Below are 17,513 nucleotides of genomic sequence, written 5' to 3'. Positions count from 1 at the left end.
CAGAACCCCCCTGGGGGAGCAGGGTACCCTTGCTGCCAGAAAGCACCAGTCTCAAGAGAAAAGGTGTTCAGGAGCGATGGGGCTGGAAAACTGTGCTGTTGCTGCAGTAAGCATGGCATGCCCTGTGTGTGCAGTGTTGGGAGCTGCGGGCCATTTTCTTGGGCAGGATTCCCCATCCTGGCCTGGGATTTCTTCTCTCCTTCCCCTCCCGAGGCACAGGTCACTCTCAGCCCAGACTCTCACTCTGCTCTGGGGTTCATCAGCTGTGACCTGCTCAGCCCTAGTTGATGGCATTGCCAGTGTCTGCTGGCAGAGATGTGGGAAATTGGTGATGACTGTGCATCCCGGTCCATCCTGTTCACAGGGAGATGCTTTCACTGGGATTAATGTCGGAGCTGTGTCATGGCACGTCCCAGAGGAGGGCAGCTGCTGCAGCCGCAGGTTAACTTCTGACTCACGCTTGCCTGAAACTGCTCGGGCGCTGCCATGCTCTGGCCTGTGCTTGGGATGCTGTGGCTGTTGACTGCATGGAAACACTCCTGCACAGCACTGGGCACAGGCTGAGCGTTGATGGTAGCTCAGACACGGTGTCTGGCACGGGGAATTGCTCCAGGGCTGCCCAGTTTTGGCAGTGAGGTGTTCACCACTGCAGAGTCACCCGTGATGCACAGTGGGACTTCAAGTCATGGCAATCATTTCATACAATAAAACGTATACGTGTCGCCCCCGTCCCTGCCACGCTCCCAGCTGCTGCAGCTCCCCAAGCCAGTTTGAGCCCTGTGCAGCAACAGCCTGAGCTCCAGCCACAGCTCCAAGCTGGGGAAGCTGCTGTGAGCGAGTCGCCTGCTGTGTCATATGTCACCAATGGGTTTCTGGGCTCTGGCAGGAGCTGCTGGCAAGCTGGTATCACTTCCCTGGACCGCAGGGCTCTGGCTGCTATGGAGGCACGGGTGGGCACTAGCACAGCTGAGGCCCTTGCTCAGGAGTTTCTTGGGAGCATCAGGGCTGGTGAACGTGGCAGCAGAGCTGCTGTAGCCCTGCGAGCCCCTTTGTGGGTGTCTGGAGGTGAAACCTCCCCATGCCATGAGCTACAGAGCTGGCTCAACCCTGCCCTGGAGGTGAAAGGGTAAACTTAAAACACTCACAATCTCCAGCCTGCCCTTCCCAGCACTGCCCTTTTCCCAGGGCTTAAGTGGATGCTCAGAACCTGAAGGTTTCTCCCATCTCCAGTGCTGGAGATGCCTTTCTCTGGCCCCATTTGCATTGATGAGGCATTGAACTCCCAAACCTGTTTGTGGACCACTGCCACATCACTGGCTGTAAGGGGCTCGGGGGAGCCTTTAACCCTGTCGGTGCTGCCTGGCTGTGCTGGCTGCATCTTCTGGGAGCATCCAGAGTATCCATCCCTTCCCTTGGGGTGGCTGGAGCCTGGCTACAGGCTGATGTCCCGGGTTGCTGCACCCCATGGGGCTGGGGCCAGCAGTACCTTGTCCAGCTGGGGTGGAGATGGGGCCAAGCTGCGTCTCAGATGTGTTTTCTGAGGAATCTTTGAATTATTCTTCTTGGTCGTGTCCTGGGCGAGCTTTTTGTCCTAGCTGACCAGGAGGTTGGATGCTTCTGTTTTTTTTCTCAGTTGCCAGGTTTTGTCTGACAGGGAAACCACATTTGGCCATTCTGTCTTTGAGTTGCCTTTGTGCTGGCTGTTCGTGCTGAGCCTCGGAAGAGGCAGAGGCAGGAGGAGAGTCTTGTTTTCTGCCTGGGATAAGCCTTTGCCCAGTAGCTTTGATTCTCAAACAAGTCCTGCTACTGCAGCTGGAACTTCTCTGTGCGTGACTGCCCTTCTCTCCACGGTTCTCCTAGCAGGTGTTTGCACACTTGTTGTGACAAAGGAACTAGGGAAGGCCAGCAGCAGGATTGATGCTTGCTCTGTGTGTCCACACAGCTCAGACAAACCAACCCCCAGCCTCCTCGTGGCAGGACGAGAGCCCACGTAGCCTTGGCAGTGCTTGGGTTAGGACAGCTATGGAAATCCAGCACCCTCACAATCAAAACGCTGGAGCTGTTTGCATTAGGGTGGGTTGGGAAGGTTTTGCTGAAAAGAACAGATGTGGTCTGTGCTCAAGAAGACTGTTATGGGGCTGTTGATTACGGGGACAGAGCTGGTGCTGGGTATGGCCAGCAGACTCCATAACACAGTCCCCAGATGAGAGCTGGTCTGCAGCTCCCCAGCAGGATGGAGAAGGGCTAGCAGGATCCATATGTTTTCAAACCCTATTTCTGTCTGGACATCACTTGCTGTGAGAGGCGCCAGCATTTTCCTGCCTTGCAGCAAACCTCTGTGCAGCTGGATTTCCCTCCTCCTCAGCTCCCCCTGACACCAACAGCTTGGCCACCACCCACCACTTTCTTCCCTGCAGCAGCGGCTGCTGGAGCTGCGGAGGAGCTGTGTGAGGTTCTCCTGCTGCATCTCCTCTGCCAGGAGGATACACAGGACCAGGCCTGGCGTGCAGCAGCATTTCCCCGTGAGTCACCGTGCCCTGCCCGCTGTGGGGTGGTTTCGGTACCTCTCCCGAGCCCGTCCTTCGCTGTTGTGCCGAGGCAGTGCTGTGTCAATGATGCTGTGCCTTGGCCATGGTGCTCCTTGCACCCCATCAGGGTGCTGCCAGCTCCGGAGCCCTGCCCAGCTGGCTACGCACCATGAGCCTCCTGGGAATGCCATCCCCGTGGAAGACACCAAGATTCCCACCTGACTCCTGAAACAGCAGCTACAACAGACAAATTTTACTGCCTGTTCCCATGCAATCCACATGGAGTTTCTCAAGCTCTCTGTGTTTATGGCATTCAGCGTGTGTCAGCCCTGGTTCTCGTGCCATCTCAGGCAGTTTTTTTGTCTTTAAGATGACTCAGCAGTTCAGTAGAATCCAGTATTTAATCTGTGATGAAGTCATCCATTCTGGAGCTCCTCAGACCAGGAGCGCTGTTATCATTGGGTGGTGTTAGAGCAGGGATGTGGACAAGTGATGGTTTTCTGTGAGCGCCTCACCTCACGTGTTCCAAAAGGGGCTCTGAGCCAGGGCAATCCCAGTTCTCCCTCCTCCAGTCGCAAAGGACTATGCAGGAATGGAATGGCCTGGGAATACCTGCTGTTCCAGTGTTTTGGGTCACCTTGCTGGGCAGTGCTGCTTTCTGAAAGGTGTTTTTGCCATGCACCCCCCTGCACTCTTGGTTCTCTGCAGGCTGCACCATGCACTGCACCACAGCCCCACCGTGCAGAGGAGCCCAGGGCACCCACAGCCCCAGGGTACACACAGGCAGCTCCTGTAATCTCTTGGGATGCCTGTATGGAAGAAATTTGCATGTCACTGGGTTGAAAAAAAAACCCAAAGAGCAAAGCAGTTATTCAAAAATATATATTTATTTTTTTCCCAGTTTATCAGCAATTTAAATAATTCAGTTAAAATATGTTTTATTGCACATTAAAGGACCTTCCTGGATTCTCCCTGTCCTATTTAAAATAAGCTTATATAGAGAAAGGAGAAGAGAGACTTTCTTATGCTTACACACGCTCACAATCACTCATTCTGCAAAAACCCCAAGCAGCCAATCCCTGTAGGCTATGTCCATCCTCAGCATCTATGCAGTGCGCTCCAGGCAGCAAGGAATCGGCTATGGGAGGGAAGATTGTGGTGCAGGAGTGGGCACCAGGTGCCAGGAGGTCTCACCACAAGCGCCGCAGCCGTGCGGGTTTCAGCGCATTGGAAGCCGCACAGCTCAACACGCAGGAGGCAAACGGCGCGTGTTGATGCAGCCCTGTGGAATTCATGGGGCAGAAGCAAGGTGGATGATGGACTGGTGAGGCCAATGGACCCTCCTGCCACCTCCTTTCAGGGCTGCGTGCGGCGCCCAAGGCAGCTCCAGCGGCTCAATCCCCTCCTGGGGCACCACCAGCTCCCGGGCAGGGAACTGGGTGGCTCCAGGAGAGAAGTCCTTGCACAGGGTTGAGCAGGAAAAGAGCCACCAGCTCCCTTTGAGTCTTCTGGGAAGTCACGTGTGGCCAGGGCCAGGAACTGCCTAATGAGGTCCTCTGAGGTTCCTTTTAATGGCCGGCTTGAGCAAGGGAAAATGAAACAAGTTTGCAGAGTATGCAGTTCATTACTGCCATCCAAATTAGATTTTGTGCCCTATTTAGATCATTCTTTTGGGATGACTCAAATCCTCCTACCCAAGCTGGAGTCATAACACATTCTACAAGCCCATCTATGGCTGTCTAACGTTTCATCTTGGAATAAAGAGCTCCTGAGGCCATCTTTGGAATCAGGTTCCTGATGTAAATTCAGCTCGAGAGCTTTTCTTTTACCCATTTTGTACTCTTCCTAAGCCTCTGCCATGCCCCTTCCTACAAATGTCATGCTGCATTCCTGAAAGCCCTGGGTTTTTCCCACAAGTCAAGCCACACAGCAGAGAGCAATTAATGTTAATACTCAATGAGGCACCAATCTTCTGCTGTGGAGTAACTCCTGCCCATGTACAATGGGGTGTGTGCAGGTGGCTGCCTCTGTCTGGCAAGACACCCCAGCTCAGTGCCACATCCTGCTCCAGCCACCTCCTGCAGTGATTACCTTGAGCATTGATGTTGCTTGAAGTTCCTAATGTATCTGAGCCCTCGGCTTTTGTGTCTGAGCTTTGCTCAAAGAAGCTTTGACTGCAAGTTCAATCCCTGAATACAGGTCTGACCCAACAGCCCTTCAGTGCTCGTATGGATGCGTGCCCTTCACCCCTGGGCACATGGGTCCAGCACCCACCTCTGATTTTGGCACCTGGATGGGTGGATAAATAAGCGTCAGTGCTGCCCAACCTCTAGCGTATCGGGCAGCTGCTCTGTGAACGCAGTCTCTAGCCGCAAAGTGCTGTAGTTGGGAGGGGGAGTCCTGGGCAAGGGGCTGTCCTGCGGCAGCGGCAGGCGCAGGGCGGTGTTGAAGGTGGGCAGGTCCTCATCCACGCACACGGGGTTATCGTGGCCCTGCCTCTCTGGATCGCTGGCCTGCGAAGGCTTCCCCAACTGATCCCTTTTTCGGTTGTTCCACCATTTCTTTGCCTTTTGCCATTGGCGTCGCATTACGATGGAAAGCGAATCGATGAAGAAGACCTCAACGATCTCAATGACGCAAACAACTGAGCAGCTCATCCAAAGGCCCAGCTGGCCTCCAAAGTTGGAAAGAAGAATGACGAGCTGGAAGAGAAGAGAACACAAAGTTACGAGGTCCCGTGGCACCCGCTGCACGTCCATGGTGCCATTAGGGCGTGCAGGGAGGCTGCGCCAATTGGGGCACCTGGGTTTGCTGTGAGCGTTACCAGATGCGATGGGCTATTCCTCTGGTCCCTGTGCTCCAGCAGGAGCTCAGCGCTGCACTTGCTGCAGGCAGCTCGCAGGCTGCCTGGGTGCAGGGCTTGGGACTGGGCAGTTTGACAAGCAGCTTGTATAAAAGCGCTGCCAAGGGCAGGATGGGGCACCCCAGGGTTCATCGCCCATGGATGGTTTCCTGCCCTTGCCTGCACGGGACCACTGGCCATGTGAAAACTTTCAGCCTGTCTGGAAGAGCCACATCTTCCTAGGCTGAGCAGGAAACTCTGTGCTTGCTCACCGTGTTGGTAGGATTCTCCGAAATGAATCTCTCATTCAGGTCTTTGTAGAACACCATGAGGTTGGCGAGGTCCGTCCTGAGAGGAGAGCCAGAATGCAGGCTGAGGTTTTAGTGAAACAGTAACAGCAAACACACTGAAAAACTATGCAAATAACCAGTTGGACCAGTACGGCTGGGCTGCTCTAAGGGAGCTTTTTCCCCAATTGCCATCATTAGGGCTGCTGAGATCATATCTGATCTTGAGGTGCAAGCTACAAACACAGACATGGGAACTTACTTGTTCAGCTTCTTGTTGATTTTCTGCCCTTTGTCCCAGGAGAGAACTCGAAGCATCCAGTCCTGGAAAAAGTACAGAAATTACTGCTAGAGTGGACTGTGCCTGTGTAGAAAATCCTGGTAAGGAGGTCACCCTCCACACCTCCTTGGATCGGATTGATGCCATGACTGGATGTGTGTGATGGGCCAGCGGTCCCAGGGGATCTCCCAGCCCGCAGCTAGATTCTAGTGTAATGGTGAACTCCTGGAAGGAAGCCCTGAGCCGGACAGTATGGACTGAGCCTTGGGGAGGAGCATCACTAAGTGCTAACAAATACCCATGGGCTCCCTGCTTCCACGATGAACCTCTGTGCTTATTTAGCTGAACCTCTGGGTTTGAGATGAATCTCTGGGTTATTTAACGCCTTGTTATGCCACACTGCCCTCAATTCAGAACTGACCTCGGACACAGTGGATGGCCACTGGGCGATGCTGGTGGTGAGCGCCCACTCCTTGAAGCTGGAGAGAGAGAGAGGCAGGTTGTCAATTGTGAGCTTGAACTCCCACCCCTACGCAGAATTTCACCTGTGGACACTGGCAGGACTTACCTGCAGGCGTCTTTGCAGATTTGCTGGCAGCCCAGCTGCTCCTTCACGAACTTCTCATGCAGCCTGTAGTAGCAGTACACTGCAAGAAGGGAGCGGGACACGAGTATGAGGAGCCGGAAAGAAAAGCAATGATGTTGCCATCACCTACGTGGCGGGGTAAAAAGATTTACCCTATAAACATTGCAAAACACTGTGAGAAGTGGTTGCCACTTGCTACAGGCATGAACAATAGCCTCGCCTGGTCAAGTCCACTTTTGTGGCGTACACAAATGAGAAGCAATTAGGACAACTCCTCAAAACGAGTCAGTCTAAATGAGAGGCAGTTTTAGGGTCTGTGATACCAGGGCTGGAGTGGGTTAAGGCGGCTTTGCCTCTTGCCAGCACGCTGTGCGGCTGGGGCGGTGCCAAGCGGGGATGGTGCCGCGAAGGGATGGAGCTGGCAGTGGGCGGCTGAGGTACGCGCAGTGTGGGAGGTGTTTGAACACTTACTCCAGTTGGGGTTTTTCTTGTAGTTGCAGTACTCTGCCCCAGCAGGTAAGGGTTGCGCGTACTGGGCACAGCCACATGAGTCCACCATGGCCTTCTGAAAGCAGGAGTGCAGGCAGATCTGCAGGAGACAAACCAAGAGTTGCTGTCTAAGGAGCGCGGGCTGCTGTGCTGCTGCAGCGTCAAGGTCCAGGCTCACATGCACCTAAAAACATTCTCTGTTCCTGACAGCAGCAACAAGAGGGGAACCCCAATTCCCTGGACCTGCAGGCTCTGTTGCCAATGAATACAAACTGGAGGTGCCTAGGAGCGTTTAGGCTTTAGTGCAAGAAATAAGAATATAATCCTCTCTGAGGTGGATTCTGTGAATGTCCCCACATCCACTAAAGCCACCGAAAGCATCAGTAAGTTGTGGTTACTCTTTCCACAGCTAAACAGAAGGTTTTCTGGTCTGCTATGGCTCATGGTCCATGAATCAATAGCCAGGTGACTCACTAGTAAAAATGCCCACAGCTCCGACGGGATTGTGCTTGGTGCATATTTGAGACCTGATGTTGTAAGGATTAATAGGGGAGCAGGATCAATGTTTTGCGCTAAAACACTTCATGGGTTGGAATAAGCAGGAATCAAATCGTTTTGAAATCCCAGCTGCCAAACCTTTTGGTCGCGGTCCCTGCCCTCCTGAGCCCCGCGTTTTGGTGAAGTACAGTTATTAATAACGTGCAATAATGTCTGTGTGATCCTACCTGGCAATACATGACAGCAGATTTCAGGTATAACACCCCCTAAAATCAAGACCCAGCTGAGGCCCAGGCTTTGCAGCAGGCAGCGGCGAAACAATTACAGCTCTTCAAGTGGAGAGCCGGACACCCTCCAAGAGGGCCCAATTACAGAAACCATGCAAAATTAGTGGAAACTTACTCTGTAAACAAACATCCTGCTATCTGGATACTGATTAGATGGTATCTGTTATTCTTGGAGTCCTAAAGGTCACAATTTCTGGCTTCAAGGGTTACTAAGCTGCAACATTTACTTGGCCAATATTTTTCAGTCTCACATTGCTTGAAAATTGCCTCATGAGCTCATGTTCTCTCTTTATCTAACAGGGCGCCTAAGGGGACTTCAAACATCAACCACTTAGGAATAAAACCTGGATTTTAAAAAGTGCTGTGGCATTTTACATCAGTGGTTAAAAGCAGTGACCCCACTCCTGGGCTGCTCACAGCCTCAGATCCTGAACTACAGAATACGATAAAGCTTTTTATGAAGGCAGCCTTCAAGTGACCGATAAACCCCGGCGCAGCAGGTTTACCTGGAGGGAATAGCTCTTGTTATACAGATTTTCTACGGGTATGTCGGCACCAGTCTCCGTGCAGTCACTGTAGGGTTTGCTCAGCTTGCGAGACCGAGTCTGAAAACCAGAAAAGAACAAATCTCATTTTTAGTTGACAGAGAAAGCGAAGGATTTAGAGGCATTTCATCACCATTCCACCAACGTAAGTGATGGGGCACGTTTGAACAGTCTCTTCACCTTCTACCATCCCAAATGATTTGTCAATCACTTGCCAAAACAAAGGTGGTTTTGGTGTGTAATATCCATTTCCCAAACACTGCTCTGCTGGGTTATCTGCCGCCTTCCTTGGGAACCGCTGCAGGAATGCAGAGATGGGATCAGCGTAGCAGTGAGGATGGTTCAAAGCAAGGTAATTCATATGTATGTTTTCTCTCATTGCTAAGTCCTAGAGGCTATGCACCGCTTCTCTGGGATGTGTCCGTGTTTAGGGGAAGGGGGGATGTTTGTTGGGGTTTCTGTCTGGTTTAGTTTGTTGTCTGTGCAGACCCACACCTTCCCGAGCTGTTGTGGCACTGGCTGCTCCTGTTCGGTGGGTGAAACAGCACTTGAGGCTCTGCCAGCGCACAACAGCTCCTCTCTAAATCGTGCATATCTCCTCCGGGACTTTTCCCAGGTGCTGCTTTGACCCTTCCTCTCCAATAAACAATAATACCTTTTCCCATGCTGCAATCTCTGCCCGGAGGAGAGCTCTGAAATGCCAAGTGCCGCGCCTGCAAAGTCTGCTGAAACTCGGGCTGGGAGCCCTCACGTTCACAAACCCCGACCGGGGTTGCATCGCCTGCTTCCCGCAGGCTGCCCTGCCTTGCTCAGCCCTCGACCCTTCCTACCCTTCTGCAGCAGTTATCCACTTTATAGCAAAGAAAGTGACCTGAAACCACAAGAAATATCCATTTAAGAATCCATTCACCTGCCTTTCTCTGCGGAGTTTGAAATTAGGGGCTGATCCTATAAAGGATAGATTTAGTAGGAACCTGAGAAATGCCCACTTTCCTTTAAGGCACTCACTGTAGATTTACAGATTCCTGAGGTCAAACCTGAGAGCCAGCATCACCATTTCTGCCTGCGGCAGCAGACGGCTGCAGGACACATGGTGCAAGTTCTTTTAGAAAGATGCTCAGATCTCTCTTTGGAGGGAACACAGAAATAGGTGATTTCAGTATTAAAGTAGGATTACTTCTGAAAACCGAATGAAACCAGCTCTGAATATACTTTTAACGTCTGCGGACACCCCAGTGCTAGGACCTCTCCTCCGGCTGCTGCTGGATCTTCCAGCAAATGACAAAGCCTTTCTATAGAATTGTTTCGTTGTGACTTATCCTCCTTCCCTGGTTCATGCGGCACTGAAATAATTTCCAAAATAAATATTTAACTAAAGCACTGGAACTCCTCCCAAGCAATGCCTTGTTTGCATTCCAAACATCTTGGAATATTTTTGCAGGCGGAGGGCAGTCCCAGTACACAGAAACGCACGAGCGATAACCTACGCGCTGGGGTTTGCATTTGGGAATGAACCGCAGCCACGCTCCAGCCGGGTGAGCAGCGCCGTGCGCTGCACATGTCACCGTGTCCTCCTTCGTGGAGTTGGATGTGGGTACAAAGACTGAGCTGGCGGTGCAGCCCTGTCCTGGCCAGCACTCCGGAGCTCGCCCGTACTGGCAGTGTGGCTTTTGTCCTCAGTCCAGAAATCGAGGCCAGCTCCTATTCTGGCTGGCACGTCAGGATGCAATCAGATCGCTTCCTCCTAAGTTCGGATGCAATCAGGTTGCTTCCTCATGCCAAATCTTTTCAACACAAACACCAAGATGCGTTCAGTCTCGGTGTTTACCCTATATGCAACAGCTCAGACCTACTGTGGCAGGAAAATACTACATTAAATACTAAGCCCCTGCCTGCAGTGACTTTCTCCTGCACGGTAGAACAGTTATAAAGCTCACAGCCTTCCAAAACTCTGCCTCTTTCACCGCTCTGGTTCCAATACCTCCTGTTCTCTTCTTGCCACCATTCACCCCCACTGGTTTGACCAAGCAGGGGCTGCCACAGCTCTCCAGACGGCCTGAAGACAGTTAACGACTGTCTCATTTCAAACCCCGAGCCCTGTTTTTGATGTCTTTTCTAATGCACGGGCTATCTAGATCTGGCGCTCCCGGCCAGCATCGGTAAGCAGGCTGGCTGCTGCATTCGACCCAACCATCAGAGAAGAAAAGGCGGAATTAAAATGCTCTCTTAATGGCCCATCCAGATGAAAGGGGAAAACCTGGCTGTCCCTATGGCAAGCTGCTTTCACTTCTCTACCACGAAAAGAAGCCCCTCGGGTCAAATGCCTCGAATGCACTGCCCTGATCGGGGAAATGCGGAGCTGCAGCTCTCCCTGCCTGCGATGGCAAGATGCTCGCTGAGCTGCCAAAGGCTGCCCACAAGGCTTATTTTACAGCTAGGATAGCAAGAAACGCAGCAAAACGAGACCCAGACCCATAAAGCAGCTCTGCTTTTGCGCTGCAGACAGGTCTCTCCGGAGCTGACCCTGCTGCGCGTCACCCACAGCTCGAGTGCGTTCTCAGCCGCCCCTGCAACCTGCGTGGGATGCAACCGCCTCTGGTCCCTGCTCAAGGGACATTGGGCACTTGACAGCATATTTCTGTGGTTATGGGTTTTGCTGTGAAAACAAAACAAAAAAAAAATTGCCTGGAGAGCCAAGGGGTTGGAGAAAAGGGAGAATAAACAAAATCCCAGCGGCTGTTTGGTTTACAGAGACTTGATTTTCCGACGGCCTCTGTGCTAAGGAAAGCTTTGCTCAGAAAAGAGCTATCACAGGATTTTCCTCGGGGCACTTCAGCTGCTCAAGTGTGAGGTATTAGAGGCTACGTTAAAATCGGTTGATATTTACACCTGCTTCAAGGAGACGGTGCCGTGCACCTGCAAACTGGACTGCCCTCACTCACAAAGTGCATCCCTATGGAGGTGGCTGCCGCAGTCTCTATTTCTGTGCCGATGTCCTCAATGAAGGGATATTCATTCTGGTCATGGACTATGATCTTGGCTCCTGTTGATGTCACCAGGAAGGGGTTGTAGTCTGCTTCGTCTATGTAGAGGACAACCTGCAACCCTGAAGAGCAGAGACAAGGCAGGAGCAGAGTTACGCCAGAAGCCAGAGCCGTATTTCACATCAGGGAGGGCAGCACAGTTGGCTCTGTATTATCTGGCCGTAAGTAGAACGGTAAGAACCAGGCAAAGCCTTTGTAGCGCCAGCCTGAGATGCTTGCAGCGCATCATGTCCCTCGACAGCCTCGAGCACAGCAAACAAACAGCGTCTCTGCCGAACGTGGCTGAATCCAACTTTAAAAAGTTATATAACTGGGAAGCAGTGATTTCAGAAGGAAAACATTAGTGATGCAATGATATTATCTCTGTATTCCCTGGCAATAGTTTGCACTAGTTCAAACAAGCATTTCCCCAATCAGCTTGCACATCTAGAGCCAACACATCAATCACTCTCCAGCAGAATCCAGTTCGCTAAACCACTCGTTATCTAGCAGTTCCTCTGCAAACTTGGCTTCCTCACCGTACTCGCTGCCGCCAGTGGAGGTCCTGAGGATCATCCCGTTTTCCCCGCTGTTGAAGGTGTAGCAGTTGCCATGCAGGGGGTGGTGGAAACGAGTGAAGTGCCTGGAAGAAGTCAAGTACTGTTACATCGCTCTTTGCAGTTCTAACTGTCAGTGGGAGAAAATCAGCAGATTTGGGCTTTTTGCATTAGCAGACACAGCAGGACTGGGTGTTTGGGTTCATTTTGGCAAGCAATTGTTCGCAGGAGTTTGCCGAAAAGTGTGGGTCTTTTTCTTAATATCTTGAAACTACACAGAAATGCGAGCTGGCTCAATAGCATCGGGAAATGAAAAGTTTAGGAGTTTCCAAGTGGGAACGGGGACTGAGAAGGTGGGGGAAGCGAATTTACAGAACTAGTAGCTGGTGTGGTGGAATGGACAGAGTCGTCTCATTCCACAACCAAGTGTCTAAAGGGAGACGAATCCTCATCTTTCAAACACATGGTGTCTGAGCCACTGTCGCACAGGGCAGGCTGAGGACACACCCTTGCAATTCAAGCACATTCCCAGCTTCTCTCTGAATGTCCCCTCCCGCTCAAGCAAACGTTTCCATCCCAAGAAAAGACGTTCTGCACTTGCATGGTGACAGACCCAGGCAAAATGCCTTCAGAAACGAGAGTTTTGGTGCAGGCTGCTTTGCGCACGAAGGTGTGGAAACTGCTAAACCCGTGTGGCAGGGCTATCTCATCCCCAGAGCTGCGCGAGAGAACTCTGCTGTCAGCCCAGGGTGAAGGGATGACTCTGCTGCTATCAGGACACACGGGAACTGCCCTGCCACGATCCTAAGCAGGGAGATTTGATTCTGCTCAAACCCATAGGCTTATCTGAAACGCACAGCAGAACACTGCACTTTCACAGAAGAAATTAAAGAGCAAAATTAAGGTTCACAAAGACTCGAATGTTTGCTTTCGTTTGAAAACAGAAAAGGTTCCTGCTGGAATCCAGCAAATACCCAATATCCAATCCCTACATATCATGTACTTGGAAATAAGCTGTTAAGCTGGCAGGTATTTTCTGTGCACTGACCTTTTGTCACAAGATAGGCCATCAAAGAAACATGTCAGTATAAGGTCATCAGCAGAATAACTCAATCTTTCTTTAGTCTCCAGGGGAATTTGAGCCATGATGTTCATGTAATGCAGTTTGTACCACTCCTGGATGGCATTAACTCCCGAACTGAACGTATACAGAGCACAGTCACTGCTGTTGTTTGCATCACACTGATAATTACAAAGGGAAAAAAGCATTTCAGATGAAGTGAAATTCAATCTCCTAAAAAGTTCGTGTGATAGCATTTCTCCTCCACAGTAACAACTGCATACAAAGCTACAGTGGGACAAAGGAGCACCAAAGACCTTCCATGCAGGCCCTCAGTATCTGAGGTCGAGGAGGCTTGGGTAGACTAAGTCCAGTTGGGTAGACTTCAGGAAGGCATTTCTCTTCCTGAGAGCAGGAGGTGAAACTGCAGGCAGCCACGGAGGTATGGCAGAATGGGCAAAAGAGCAACTGGAGCATTATTTACTACAAAGCCACCTAAGCAAGCAATAAAATTGGCTGGAGGGACACTAACCCCTTTGTTGCCCCACAAGGAACTTGGTGGCCAAGGAGGAGAGACACTCACCAGCTGAAAGCCAATAATATCATTTGAATCCCCAGAGTTGACTATGGACGAGTCCTTGTGAAAGACACTGCCCTCTATTTTCCTCTTCTGGCCACTGCGGAGGTCAATTGCTGTCTTGGAGAAGTCTTCAAACTTCAGCAGGGGGATGTGTTTGAAGAAGTCGCTCTCTGTGCTGTTCCACTCATCAGCCGCCCGGCGCACCTTGGACTTGCCCTCTGAAAACCCGTAGAAAGTCTCCAAGGCTTTTTTTGTCTCCTTGTCCAATTCAGATAAATAGTCTTTCATGGAACTGTACCTGCGTTGGAGACAATGTGATAGAAAGTGAGATCCCATTCCACTTCACTGCCCAACTGCAGCATTTTGCCCACTGTACTGCGAACCGAATCCTCTGTCACAGATGCACATCAACCTCTCACTGCCACATCAGTTCACATCGGTACCGGCACACGCAGCTGTGCCCTTGGAGAGACCTCAGAGCAAGGACCATAAGAAGCAAAGCAGAGGGAACTGCAGAGAAAGCTCTCCCGGCTCCCCAAAGGCTGTGTTAGTGAGCCCAAGGAAGCAGAGCACGTGGAAATAGAGTTCTGCAGCTGTTCCAAGAGACATGGGAGAGCTGGAGTGCCTGAAGTGATGGGGTGGGCAGCTGGCAGCAGAAGACACATCAACGAAAAGCATAATTTGGAAGGAGAAAAAGTATTGTTGATTGATAAAGACAAGGCATCCTATAACGGAAAACAAGAGTGACAGATGTTCCCCTTCCATTCTTCGGGAGATGGTGGTGTTTATAACCCTGGGACTTTAGTCCTGTGGCAAAGGGAATTTGAAGAATTTGAAGAGAATCATAGAATAATGGAATGATTTGGGTTGGAAGGGACTTCAAAGCCTATCCAGTTCCACCCCCTGCCATGGGCAGGGACACCTCCCACTGGATCAGGGGCTCCAAGCCCCATCCAACCTGGCCTGGAACACCTCCAGGGACGGGGCAGCCTGGGTCAGAGCCTCCCCACTCTCACAGGAAAGCATTTCTTCCTAAGATCTCATCCCAATTTCGCCTCTTTCAGACAAAAACCTTTCCCTCTCATCCTGTCCCTGCACCCCATAATCAAGAGCTACCCCCCCATCTGCCCTGTAGGCAAAACCTCGGCGCTGCTCAGGCACCCTCTGGAACAGAAAGCTAACCTAACCAAGTCCGGCTTCTCAGGCAGCAAGTGGAGGGTGCGATTATAACCCACGTGTCTAGAAAGCGTCAGAACAGGGCACAGTACCCCAAGTGCCGGAGAGGGAAAACCCACGGTTGGGAAAGCCTGCCGCTGGGCAGCACTGCCCGGGAAAGGGTCTGGCACCGGGCTGGGGAGCGGATGAAGGATTCACCAAGAGTCCCGGGCAGGCAGGGACCCCCTCTGCTCCCTTCTGCTCTCCCCACTCCCCTACTTGTAGGAGTTGATGTTGGTGATGGTGGGAAAGGGGATGAGGAAGATGCGGGGAGTCCCGGGCAGGCAGGGATCCCTCTCTGCTCCCCCCACTGCCTTACTTGTAGGGGTTGATGTTGCAGATGGTGACGGCGGGGAAGGGCAGGTTCTGGAACCGGACGGTGACGGAGACCGAGGCGCTGTAGTAGTTGAGGAGCAGCTCGGCGCACTGCCAGAGGATAAGCCCCACGGCGCTGAGGGTCAGCAGGATCCAGAGCAGGCGGCGCAGGCGGCCGCGGGACACCACGATGCGGCGGCATCCGTGAGTGTTCGTGTTGAGGCAGTACCACCGCATCAGCTCGCTCAGCGTGGGCGCCTGCGGGCCCCGCACCGGCAGCGTCCGCTTCAGCCGCGCCGCGATCTTTGCCTTCCCGGCTGCGGCTCGGCCCGCCGCACCGGACCCCGACGGGTCCTTCCATCCCGCTCGGTTCTGCCCCGTCTCACCGGACCCCGACGGGTCCCTCCATCCCGCTCGGTTCTGTCCCGTCTCACCGGACCCCGACGGGTCCCTCCATCCCGCTCGGTTCTGTCCCGTCGCACCAGATCCCGACGGGTCCTTCCATGTCGCACCGGACTCCGCAGGATCCTTCCATCCTGCCCCATCCCGTCCCGTCGCACCGGACCCTGCCCGGTCTCTCCATCCCACCCCGGCCCCCGCGGGGTCCCTGCCTGCCCCGCCGGTCCCGTGCAGCGGGGTTTCGCGGCGCCGCTCCCGCCCGCCCGGCGGGGCCATGCTGCTGCTGTTGCTGCCGCTGTTGCTACTGCTCCCGCTGCTCCCGGCCCCGCAGCCGATGTCACGGCGCCCGCCCCGCTGCCTACCCCTACCCTGCCCCTACCCCGTCCCGCCCCGTCCCGCCCCGCCTCGCCACCCCCGCGGCCCCGCAGCGCCGCCCCACGGCGGGACCGGCCGGGCCGGGAGAGGACGGAGGGACCCCGCGGGGTCCGGCGAGTGGAACGCGACGGGGAGGGAAAGGACAGGATGGGGACGGGGAGGGACGGGACCGTGATGGGATGGGGCAGCGGCGGGGCAGGACGGGGTGGGATGGAGAGACCGTGCGGGGTCCGGCTAGGCGGGACGGGATCGGATAGAAGGGAACGGGATGGAAGAACGGCGGATCGGGACAGGACGGGTCGGGATGGAGGAACTGTGCGGGCTCCGGCGGGGCGGGACTGGACGGGGCGGGCTGGGACGGGTCGGGAGGACCCGGTGGGGTCCAGCGGGATGGGACTGGACGGAACGGAACGGGATGGAAGAACGGCGAATTGGGACAGGACGAGTCGGGGTGGAGGCACCGTGCGGGGTGGGACAGGACGGGCTGGGATGGGAGAGCAGCGGGGCAGGACGGGTCAGGTCGGGGGCACCCAGCGGGGTCCGGCGGGGCGGGACCGGATAGAGTGGAATGGGATGGAAGAACGGCGGATCGGAACAGGACGGGTCGGGAGGACCCGGCGGGACGGGATCGGATGGGATGGAAGACCGGCGGGTCGCAACAGGTCGGGTCGCGTCGGAGTGACCCTGCGAGACCCAGCGGGACGGGCCACTGGGACCCCGCAGGATGCGGTGCGATCACGCCCCTCTCCACCCCTCATCCGCAGCCCCCTCCGCTGTCACGTGGCCACGCGGACCGCCCCGCCGCCGTGCCAGCATCAAAGATGGCGGCGACGGCCGGGCGGCGTGGCCACGTGACAGCGCGGGAGGCTTGCACCACCCCCCTCCCCTTGGCCGCGCCAGCCGTAAAGATGGCGTCGCCGCGGCGTCGCCCGCCCGGCGCTAAGGTGGCGGCGCGGTCACGTGAGCGCCCCGCCCGCGGCATGGCGGCGCCGTGAGCTTGGGATGCGGCGGCCGGCGGGCTGAGCGGCCGGGGATGCGCGGCCATGTCGCGGGTGAGCGGCGCCGGGCCGGCCGGCAGCGCCAAGGAGAAGCGCTCCTTCAGCAAGCGGCTGTTCCGCGGGCGGGCGGCGGCGGGCGGCGGTGGAGGCGCGGCCCCGGCCCCGGCGCCGTCCGGGCGGTCGCTCGGCGGGTTCATGAGCCGCGTGTTGAAGACGCTCTCCACGCTCTCGCACTACAGCAGCGAGCCCGAGCCCCGCGGGCCGCTCGCCCCGCGCCTGCCCCCGCCGCCGCCGGGCGGCCCCGTCCCGCCGCGCAGCCCCGAGCCGCCGCCTCGCCCCGAGCCCGTGCCCGGCGTGGCGGGGCTGCGCAACCACGGCAACACCTGCTTCATGAACGCCATCCTGCAGTGCCTCAGCAACACCGAGCTCTTCGCCGAGTTCCTGGCGCTGGAGCAGTTCCGCGGCGGGCCCGTGCCCCCCGCCGCCCCCGGCGAGGTGACGGAGCAGCTGGCGCAGCTCGTGCGGGCGCTCTGGACGCTGGAGTACACCCCGCAGCACAGCCGCGACTTCAAGGTGAGCGGGGAGGGCGCCGGACAGCCGGGCACCGGCCTCACACCGGCCTCACTGCTTCCCCCGTTACCAGTCCTGT

At 54.8% G+C, this 17,513-nt stretch overlaps 2 protein-coding genes across 3 annotated transcripts in view; one reads left to right on the top strand and one right to left on the bottom strand.

The window, feature by feature from the left end:
• The window catches only part of USP31 (ubiquitin specific peptidase 31), a 68,596-nt gene that overhangs the window by 20,817 nt on the left and 30,266 nt on the right, over positions 1 to 17,513 (top strand). Inside the window, exon 1 of one of the 2 annotated variants that reach the window (XM_009567466.2) lies at positions 16,785 to 17,437. The exons of the other annotated variant lie outside the window; for it this stretch is intronic. Coding sequence (XP_009565761.2) covers positions 16,910 to 17,437 — 528 coding nt within the window. The 5' untranslated portion in view covers positions 16,785 to 16,909. Of the gene's footprint in view, positions 1 to 16,784; positions 17,438 to 17,513 lie in introns of those variants that run through there. 2 annotated transcript variants of the gene reach the window in all.
• Positions 3,401 to 15,815, bottom strand: SCNN1G (sodium channel epithelial 1 subunit gamma). The gene is made up of 12 exons (XM_009567481.2): positions 15,097 to 15,815; positions 13,566 to 13,860; positions 12,971 to 13,164; positions 11,905 to 12,008; positions 11,285 to 11,448; positions 8,304 to 8,402; positions 6,995 to 7,112; positions 6,506 to 6,584; positions 6,359 to 6,416; positions 5,920 to 5,981; positions 5,643 to 5,718; positions 3,401 to 5,230 (listed from the first exon to the last, which is right to left on the bottom strand). The coding sequence occupies exons 1-12, from the start codon at positions 15,765 to 15,767 to the stop codon at positions 4,841 to 4,843; spliced, it is 2,310 nt and encodes a 769-aa protein (XP_009565776.2). The 5' UTR covers positions 15,768 to 15,815; the 3' UTR covers positions 3,401 to 4,840.

This window comes from Cuculus canorus, chromosome 15 (assembly GCF_017976375.1).
Source record: "Cuculus canorus isolate bCucCan1 chromosome 15, bCucCan1.pri, whole genome shotgun sequence".
Taxonomy (NCBI): Eukaryota; Metazoa; Chordata; class Aves; order Cuculiformes; family Cuculidae; genus Cuculus; species Cuculus canorus.
Note: the sequence above shows the minus strand (reverse complement) of the source record. Positions and strands in the feature narration are given on the sequence as shown.

What these genes read in the sequence shown, in the direction of transcription:
- SCNN1G (XM_009567481.2), bottom strand. Translation starts at nt 15,767, where the DNA reads ATGGCCCCGCCGGGCGGGCGGGAGCGGCGCCGCGAAACCCCGCTGCAC. An exon ending in CCTCCATAGGGATGCACTTT is followed by an intron (nt 8,403 to 11,284) that starts GTGAGTGAGGGC and finishes TCTGGTTTTCAG; the next exon opens with ACTCGGTCTCGCAAGCTGAG. An exon ending in GGCCATCCACTGTGTCCGAG is followed by an intron (nt 5,982 to 6,358) that starts GTCAGTTCTGAA and finishes TACTTTTTCCAG; the next exon opens with GACTGGATGCTTCGAGTTCT.